This window comes from Protobothrops mucrosquamatus, unplaced genomic scaffold, assembly GCF_001527695.2.
Source record: "Protobothrops mucrosquamatus isolate PMUCROS unplaced genomic scaffold, P.Mucros_1.0 scaffold4004, whole genome shotgun sequence".
In the NCBI taxonomy this organism is placed as follows: Eukaryota; Metazoa; Chordata; class Lepidosauria; order Squamata; family Viperidae; genus Protobothrops; species Protobothrops mucrosquamatus.
In genome coordinates, this window is record NW_015389942.1 from 26,472 (window position 1) to 36,725 (window position 10,254).

Sequence of the window (10,254 nt, forward strand, 5' to 3'; positions counted from 1 at the left end):
CCTCCCTCCCTCCCTCCCTCCCTCCCATTTGACTCCTTCACAAATATATTTCTACCCCATCTTTTAATTTAAAAAGAGCTCAAGCTGCTTTCCCAAGCAGGAACATCATTAAAATACCATAAAATGGCTAGATTGCAAACCTAATAAAAACAGTGAAATATAGAACGCAGCGTAACATAATGAACAGCTTTACAGTCACATTCCAGAAGCGGCGCAGAACATCGTGAAGATAAGTCGTTCTGGACCAGACTGGAGCTCCCCCTTAGCTTAGTACAATTTCACTTGCACGCCAATCTGCCTGGAGGCCGAACCGGCAGCGGCTTCTCTTGATGTTTTTTCTCCCGGTAAATGACACGCTAAGGTAAACTACCCCTGAACGTGGAGGCTCTACCAGGATAACATATCCAAAACGTATGGCTAGACCCGTATTTCGTGCCTTTCCACCTGGCCAATGGTTACACTGCTGGGAATTTGCCTCTTGCCTATGATCGGTGTGGGTAACCAGGCTGTTGCACTCTTTTTTTGCACACTTAATTTGCACACTAATCTGCTAATGTTTTTGCAAAATCCGAGCCTGTCCTTGCGGAGCACCAGGGCTTCAGCCAAACCAAAATAAAAATTGCTCCTCCCTTGTGCCCCCCAGGTGGGTTCCCCTCGCACACGCATTTGTGCAAATTGAGGAACTGTTTGCAGATAGTCCTCGACTTACGACGGATTCGCTTAGTGACTGTTCGAAGTTCCAACAGTCTTATCTGGGGGGGGGTCTTACAACCTGGATCGGTCTCTTCAGCCTCCGAGTCGCGTTTTACGGCCGTTTGCAGCCGTAACCTGACCCTGACGCAGTCACCTGACCCTGTTTTACGACTTTTTTTTTGCTGAAAGTCAACATTGACTTCTGAATTTCAGCAAAACTCAGCCCATTGATTTGCTTAACGACCAGGGTGTTCGCTTAACGAACGAGGATTCACTCAACGACAGCTGCAAAAAAGGGCATAAAATCAGGTTGGTCATATCTGGCTTGCTTGATGACCGTAATGGGCAGGCTCTATTGCGGTCGTAACACGAGGATTGCTTGCACAAAAGCCAAGGGATTTGGCTTTCTTTAATAATATCATATCATTTTGTTTGCTGATATCTCAGACTTTTATTAGATCGATCGTCTAGCTTCTGTTTGCCGTTTTTGTGTTACCGTATATCAATACTGTTATTTCTGGGAGATTTGATGGGGGGGGGGGGAAGCTTTTCTTTCTTTCAGCTCATAACATATAAAATTTCCATTTAAATACCGATTTGGAAGGTCTATATATTTCTGAAGCCTGCTACAATTAGGGGCACGTATACCTGTCTTGTATCAAGTTGCATAATTCTTTCATTTTTGCTGTCTGCGCGGGAAGGTCACAGGCTCCAGCGAAGAAATTTTGCCTTCTTTTCATGATTATTTGGTAAGCCCCAGAAAGTTTAATGTCAGATTTGAAAGAAGAGTTCCAAACGTAAATTAATTTACTGGATGGTTTGAGGCTAACTGTGGAATTTGACTTTTGAAAAGGTTCAGAATCCATTTTTCTTTTTTGGTCGAAGCAAAAAAAAAAAAAAAACACAACCCAAAACCCCACGTATCTTTGCTTCTCTGAAACTCGTCGTAAAAGTCGTAAGCAACCTGGAATTAAGGAGAAACTTCCTGACAGTGAGGACAATGAAGCAGTGGAACAGCTTGCCACCAGAAATCGTGGGCGCTCCATCACTGGAGGTTTTTAAGAAGCGGCTGGACAGTCACTTGTCTGAGAGAGAAACACATAGAGAGAAAAACAAAGAGACAAAGAAACAGAGAGATACACACAGAGAGAGAAAGAGACAGAAAGAGAGAAAAACAGAGAAACAGAGAGAGAGACACACACACACACAGAGGCAGAACAAGAAAAAAACAGAGACAGAAACACAGAGAGAGAGACAGAGAGACAGAGAGAAAGAAACAGACAGAAAGACAGAGAACAAGAGAAAAACACAGAGAGAAACAGAGAGACAGACAAAAAGGAGAGAAAAACAGAGAGAGAGAGACAGAGAAAGAAACAGAGAGACAGACAGAAAGAGAGAAAAACACAGAGAGAGAAACAGAGAGACAGAAAGAGAGAAAAAAAGAGAAACAGAGAGAGACAGAGAGAGAGAGAAAAGGAAGAGGGGGAGAGGGAGGGAGGGAGAGAGGAAGAGAGAGAGAAAGGAAGAAAGAAAGAAAGAAAGAAAGAATGTAACTAGCTAAAAGCACCAATGGACTTTCCATGGCCAAGGCAGGAGTTGAATCCAGGACTCCAGACTCCTAGTCCAGCTCTTTCACCACTATCGGTAGTCCTCAATTTACGACTACAATTGGGACCAGAACGTCTGTTGCTAAGCTCTCACCCACACCTTTTTGCTGCGGTTGTTAAGTGAATCACTGCAGTTGTTAAGTGAATCACATGGTCGTTAAGCGAATGGCTCCCCCCCATTGACTTTTCTGGCTGGAAGGCCCTGGAAAGGGGGCAAATGGGGATCACGGGACGCTGCAACCCTTGTAAATACATACCGGTTTTCAGGCACATAAATTGTGGGGACGCTGTGCCAGTCATAAGCTTCATCATCGTTACATGATAGTAGTACCCTCGCCCCTCTTCCTCCCAGGCCCCCCACCATAAAAGACCTCAAAAGCCTTGGAAAGACTCACTCCGTGAATGCAGTTACCCATGATGTCTACGCCGAGCCTGGTGTCTTCTACCGACGTCTGGGATCTGGTAGCTCCAACGGTCTTCGGAAGTGGCAAATGGTTTTGATAGATAAGATGGGAGGGGGGAAAGACGGGGGAGGACGATAAGCAAGGTGGGTGGGTGTTCTTGGACAGGAAGCACCAAGCGGACTCCATCTTCTGAGTGGAAAACGGAAGGCGAAGAGAGACGGACGTTTGGCAGGAACTTGAGGAAATATCTCCAGAGGGTTTAGAAGGCACGCCAAAATCCCCCAGTTTTGACCTTCTTCCTGTCTTGATAACCTTCTTCCAAGTGGGACAAAAGCAACAAAGAGGTCATAGAAGAGGTTCCGCAGGAGAGAGCCAGGTCAGGTTGGTACCATAAACCGACAACGTGCCTTGTGTGGTGTTTTGAAGACCAACCCATTTCTTTAATGAGGGTTTGTGGCTGTGCAAGTCTTCTCCATAGGAATATGGTGGAGAGACTGAGCTTCGTGCAGCCCCAACAATGTTGAAGACAAAGGAAAGAGGACGGGGTGGACGGCGGAAAGAGACTATCTACAGATCAGGGTCTCTCAACCTTGGCAACTTTAAGAGGGGTGGGCTTCAACTCCCAGAATTCCCCAATCAGCAATCTTTAAGGTGGGTGGACTTCAACTCCCAGAATTCCCCAGCCAGCAATCTTTAAAGTGGGTGGACTTCAACTCCCAGAATTCCCCAGCCCAGCATGCTTTAAGAGGGGTGATCTTCAACTCCCAGAATTCCCCAGCCAGAATGGACCTCCCCCCAAAAGATACTTACCATACTCCAGCACCAAACACCCATCGTGAACAATGGTTTCCGCTTAATGACTGTGGATTTGTTTAATGACCGCTGCAAAAAATTAGGTCGGCTATGTGATGACCCACTTAACGACCGGCACGGGCTGAATTACAGTCGTAAGTCCAGGACTACCTGCCATCTGTTCCCCTCTTTGACAGCACATACAGAAAAATCCCTTTTTATCTATGCAGCTCCATTGCCTTTCCCTGTTTTTTTTTGGTGGCCTTTGGTATTCTAAGGTAGACAGTCACTGCTCAGGGAGGCTCTACCATGTGCCTGTTGACCGTCCCCTCCCAGGTCCAACATCAGAGCCTCTCTGAAAAGCAACCAGCACTTAGAAACTGTCTCTAGCAGAAATGATTGATTGCCCTGAATCAGTTAGAAAGCTTTTGGGGAGAAACATGTCAACATTAGAGGGAGAAGATCAATTTGATCTGACTGTTGATTATACTTTCCGCCTTTTTTGCTTATATTACCATGATGATGTTTTATTGCTTTTATTCTTATTGGTATGATAATTTTTATCGTATTTTCTGACACTGCTCCAACCTTCGTAAGCTTTCTTTTTTTTTCTTTCTTTCTTTCTTTCTTTCTTTCTTTCTTTCTTTCTTTCTTTCTTTCTTTCTTTCTTTCTCTTTCTTTCTTTCTTTCTCTTTCTTTCTCTTCCTTCCTTAGTTCTTCCTTCCTTCCTTCCTTCCTTCTCTCTTTCTTTCTTTCTCTTCCTTCCTTCCTTAGTCCTTCCTTCCTTCTTTCTCTCTCTTTTTCTTTCTTTTTCTTTTCTTTTTTATTTCTTTTTCTTTCTCTCTCTCTTTCTTTCTTTCTCTTCCTTTCTTCGTCTTTTTTTCTTTCTCTTCCTTCCTTAGTTCTTCCTTCCTTCCTTCCCTCCTTCTTTCTTTCTCTTCCTTCCTTCCTTAGTCCTTCCTTCCTTCCTTCTCTCTCTTTTTCTTTCTTTCTCTCTTTTCTTTTTCCTTTCTTTCTTTTCCTTTCTCTCTCTTTCTTTCTTTCTTTCTCTTCCTTTCTTCATCTTTCTCTGTCTTTCTTTCTTTCTTTCTTCCTTTCTTTCTCTTCCTTCCTTAGTTCTTTCTTTTTTCTCTTCCTTCCTTCCTTAGTCCTTCTTTCTTTCTTTCTTTCTTTCTTTCTTTCTTTCTTTCTTTCTTTCTCTTTCTTTCTTTCTTTCTTTCTTTCTTTCTTTCTTTCTTTCTTTCTTTCTTTCTTTCTTTCTTTCTTTCTTTCTTTCTTTGAATTGAAGTCCATACAGCTTAAAGCATGCTGGCTGGGGAATTCTGGGAATTGAAATCCACCCAGCTTCAAATTGCCAAGGCTGAGAAACGCTTCAGGAGAAGGAATATCACTGTCACCATCATTATCCTACAATGTTCAATGAACTTTATTCCCCGCACACAATGCGCAAGATCGTATCTCATTCTTTAATTTAATTTGCACAGCGCCCGGCTTAATATTAATAAACATATAATTGCCTTTATATTAGACACGGACTCTTCCCATCCCAGTGCAGATACTGTTGGCAAGCTTCTCAAATTAGTTTGCAGAGCTTATTTCACTGTCGTATGTCAGTATTAAAAAAACGTGGGTTGTCTCTTTTTTTTTAGGGGGGGGGCAAGGAACCCTCCCACACCACACCCGCAACACCTCACAACTGTGAGGTCACAAACACAACTGGCTTTACTGCCAGTTCCTGGCAGGTGACGCCTCCAGAGGGCCCCGTTTTCCCCCCGCCGGCGAATTCCTGCGCCGTTTTAGTAATTACTCAGGATCTGAATAATTCAGCAATAATTTTGTATAACAAACGAAGTTTCACATTCTTTAATTACAGCAGTGAAGTGCCGGAGAGTGTGCGCGCGTTTGTGCTAAATTATTCATCACTTATCATCTCCACAAGCAACTATTAAGACAGATTACTCCAGGGACAGACCAACCTGTTTGCGGGGAACGTGCTAAATTATTGATTTTCCACTGATTTATCTCTTCTTAAGACCCCGCCCCACGTCTTTGGGGCTTCTTTTTTCCTTCTCCAGAAGGAAAATCTGGGTTCCCATCCCATTTCCTAATTCTCTTGCAAGCAAACATAAATAATCTCTTGGGCTTTAAAGAAGCAACGGATGGAAACCGATCAAGGAGAGAAGCAACCTAGAACTAAGGAGAAACTTCCTGACAGTGAGAACAATTAACCAGTGGAACTACCTGCCTCCAGAAGCTGTGAATGCTCCAACACTGGAAGGTTTTAAGAAGAGACTGGACAGCCATTTGTCTGAAATGGTGTAGGGTTTCCTGCCTGAGCAGGGGGTTGGACTAGATGACCTCCAAGATCCCTTCCAACTTTATTATTATTATTATTATTATTATTATTATTATTATTATTATTATTATTATTATTATTATTAAAGCTGAATTCAAAGGAAATTGATTCAGCCTTCAAAGTTTAATCAGGAGATGCTTCATGCTTTTGCACTGATTATATCCAGGTAAGTTCCTCAACTTACAACAGTTTGTTTAGTGACGTTTCGAAGTTACAACAGCACGAAAAAAAAGTGAATTATGACCGTTTTTCACACTTACGATCGTTGCAGCGTCCCCAGGGTCACGTGATCAAAATTGAGAGGCTTGGCAACTGACTCACATTTATGACGAGGGATCCCAGGGATCCCGGGATCCTCTTTTGCGACCTTCTGACCAGCAAAGTCAGATTCACTTAACAACCGTGTTACTAATTTCACAACCGCGGCGATTCGCTTAACAAACGTGGCAGGAAAAGTCGTAAAACGGGGCAAAACTCACTTAAGAAATTTCTAGCTTAGCAACAGAAGTTTTGGGCTGAATTGTGGTCGTACGTTGAGGACTATCTGTACATAGCTTCTTTTTTTCCTTCCTATGGCCAGCTGTTTGAATGAAACCTCCACAAACTGGCGCAATTTACCTTCGCAGTCTACCTTTCAAGACAGTGCCAGCAGCAGACCAGATCAGATTTGAGGAAGCTTCTTGTCTACATCTTTGAGAGTATTCCAATGAAATTATGATTATTTATATGATATACATTGTATTATCCAAGCCGCAGGTGTGTCGTTATTACGTTATTTCATTTTTCTTAAAGGGAAACAGAGTCCTCCATTTACGACCGCAGTCAGGACGAGAACTTCCATTGCTAAGCAAGGCGGATAGGTGAGTTGCATCCGAGTTTACAATCTTTGGGGCTACCGTTGTTAAGCGAATCAACTGGGGTCGTTAAATCAATCACATGGTTGCTAAGCAAATCCGGCTTTGGCTTACAAATGGGGGGTCGCACGGCCCTGGGATGTTACAACTGTCTTAGATACACGCCAGGTGTGATGATGTGACCATGGGAATGGTCGTAAGTATGAGGACCGGTCGTTAAGTCACCTTTTTCAGTCCCGTGGTAAGTTTGAACGATCATTAACTGAATGATGGTAAGCGGAGAACTGCCGTGTTTGCATCTCCCCTTAAAAAATAATAATAACGTCGCTTCTTAAGCACTCGTAGGTGCTGAAAGGGCTGGGCTGCAATGCTAATCCCCAAAGACCCATGTTCCTTCACACCCCAAAACCCATTTCTTTCACTTCCAAAATAGTAGTAGAATAAATAGCTTTAATTGCTATTTATTGTCTCCCCCCCCTCCTTGGCCTAGTGGCCAGCAGGTGGCACTGTGGAGCTATCGATCCCAGCCAGACCCTCCCTCCATGGATGCTGATGAAAAATTTGGGGTGGGATGGGGGGGCGGTGGTGGAGGTAAAAATCTGGTGAATAAAAGACTGGGGGGGGAAGAAATAAATGCACTTCTCTCTTGATTGACATCTCCGATCTGCCTGCCCTCTAGCTCTCTTCTCTGTTTTTAAGAGAGGGGGGGGGGCTTGCAAGCTTATTGCAAGCTTATTGTCTCCCATTCCTGGCTGGAGTTTTTTGAGGGGGGGACTCTGGAGGGGGGGTGAGGGTCATGGGAGAAATCTCCCGGGGCTGTCTGAGTGAGGAAGCCCTGGGGGAGAGCAGAACAAGGGACTTGTTGAAGGATGCAGAGAAGATGGGGCAAGGGGCTTGACAGGCAGACCCCCCCCCACTGCCGAAGCATTGCATGGCTGCCCAAGGGCGGCTGCTCGGAGGACCCTGAGTTTTTTTCCTCTGTCCCTGGGAAGAGTTAGCCTCCTTGGGAAATGGCACTGAGACCTGGTCTGGTTTGCCCCCCCCCACTGAACTTCCAGAGATTAGAAGAGAAAGACAAATTTTAGAGGTAACCAGGTTAATGTAGAGATTCGTCTCCTTTGTCAAAGCCAAAGAGAGATTATCTTTTGGAATTGAGGCTGTCAGCCTTCTGATTCCCTCTGTGTGCTCTGTTTGACCAGAGGAAGGAAGGAAGGAAGGAAGGAAGGAAGGAAGGAAGGAAGGAAGGAAGGAAGGAAGGAAGGAAGGAAGGAAGGAAGGGGAGAGAAAGGGGAGAGAGGAAGGAAAGAAGAAAATTGATAGAAGGGGTGGGAGAAAGAAAAGATACAGGGATGGATAAAGAAAGGAAGAGGTAGGAAAAGGGAGGAAGAGGAAGAAAAAAAAGATATTACAGAAAATATTGTGGGAAGGAAGGAAGGAAGGAAGGGTTTGGGATGGAGTAGGCAAGGAGGGAAGGAAAGAAAAGGGAGAGAACAGGGAAAGAGGAACGAAAAAAGGAAAGTGACAGATGGTGTAGGAAAGAGGGAGAGAGAAAGAGATGGATGAAGAAGGGAAGAGGGAGGGGAGAGAGGAAAAAAGGAAGGGTATTAGAGAAAGTACTGTGTGAGAGGAAGGAAGGAAGGAAGGAAGGAAGGAAGGAAGGAAGGAAGGAGAAGAAGGAAGGAACTTGCTGCAAAAGACAAATGGGCTAATTACACTCCAGGACAATCTCAATATAGCCCCGTTTGTGGTCCTCAATCAAGACAGATGGCAGGCGGGGTGGGGTGGATTGGGGGCAAAGAAGCAAAATTTCAAAATGGGGCCTTTCGGTGTGGTAGGATCGAAAGCTTGGATCCTCTTTCATCATCAAAAGCCATGATCAACCCATAAGTACCAGTCATAAGTACCAGTCAGTTGCCCAGCGTCGGAATTCTGATCACGTGACGGCGGGGATGCAGCAAGTGTGAAAAAACGGTCCTAGGTCCCTTTTTCCAGGGCTGTTGTAACTTCGAACGGCTACTAAACAAACCGTTGTAAGTCGAGGACTGATCTGTCCTGAACTCCCTCAACCGGGCGCATTCCGCCATGTCTTCCAGGCGCTCACCAAGGTACCGCATCTTTCCGGAATGATCTGCCCGTATTATCCCTGTGTTCAAATTCCCCTTCTTGTTTTATTACGGTGGATGACAGATGGAGCCCCTGCAGGTCATGGAAACGGTAAGCGTTTCTGAGTGCGGTAACTGATGAGTAACTTCACACGCCGTTTAGGAAAGGCGAGGTGAGGTCATCCATCTTGCAGGTAACGGAAAATGTCCGCCGGGGAAGAGACTCTTTACGGGCTTTGCTTTATTACGATGATTATTTTGAACAAGAGGACCAGGGTTTTTTCCTCAGCCTCGCCGTGGGAGAGATGAAACTCACCGTGGAGGCGGCCGTGGGCGAGACGCAACCACGGAGTTGAGTGCCCAGAGCGTCCTCCCTTGCCGGATAGGAAGCCAGGAAGAATATGTTAATATTTTGGAAAGAGGTGGGGTTTGGGGTCTATTTTTGGGGGGTGGGTGGGAGAAGGTGGGTGGTCCAGAGGAAGGCAAGGGGATGTGTTGGTAAGTTGATTAGAAAAAAGGAGGCTATTTGTCGGCCAGCCATGTAATAATAATAATAATAATAATAATAATAATAATAATAATAATAATAATAATAATAATAATAATAATAATAATAATAATAATAATAATATTAATAATAATAATAATATTAATAATATTAATAATAATAATAATAATAATAAAGTTGGAAGGGACCTTGGAGGTCATCTAGTCCAACCCCCTGCTCATCCCATGAGCCCGGGAGACACAGCGACCATCGTAAAAATGAGTCAGTTGCCAAGCGTCCAGAATTTGATTGTGTGGGAAATGCTGCAACGGTCGTAAGTCCCTTTTTTCAGTTTGGAATGGTCACCAAATGGACGGTCGTAAGTCGAGGACTACCTGTACCCTTACATGTGGGGAGAGGACCCCCTCCCCATGTGCTCCACTGCCCCCCTCCCCACTGTTGGCCCTGTTGTTTGATTAAGGACACGGTTGAAATTCACGCCGAGCAGCCGAGCGGAGCCGAAGAGGGCAGGCAGAGCATGCCAGGCGCTAATGCAGCGCCCGGGAGATTGATAGAGGTCCCGGGTTTAATAGACCACACCACTTTTTCTTTTGTCAGCTGAGAATAGGTCCTTCAAGGTCCAAGCTAGAAATTACTTTTGCAAAGAAGAAAACGCACACACGTACACAGCACGGGCGTAGGGCAAGAAAGGCAGAAACTCAAGACACAAAAGCCGGCTGGTCAATGCGCCAGACACAGACCGGGGTGGGCATCTGCACACGCTTTATTTTTCACCCCAAGTGAAGATTCAGAAGGATGAAGAGAAAAACAGGAGAAGAGAATCTAAAGAGTGCTCTTAGACTTTACACAACGCCTTGAGGACATCTTGTTACGGATATTGTGGAGGTCTGCTCTCAGATTCTTGCTTGTTTAGGGTCTCTGGATGGGTGCTTTGTTGG

The 10,254-nt window shown here is 44.8% G+C and overlaps 1 protein-coding gene across 1 annotated transcript in view; it reads right to left on the minus strand.

The window, feature by feature from the left end:
* ACKR1 (atypical chemokine receptor 1 (Duffy blood group)) overlaps positions 1-3,538 on the minus strand; it is a 7,830-nt gene extending 4,292 nt beyond the window's left edge. Inside the window, exon 1 of the mRNA XM_029286534.1 lies at positions 3,515-3,538. Within this exon, the coding sequence (XP_029142367.1) occupies positions 3,515-3,538 (24 nt within the window). The remainder of the gene's footprint in view (positions 1-3,514) is intronic.
* Between the last annotated feature and the right edge of the window lie 6,716 nt (positions 3,539-10,254).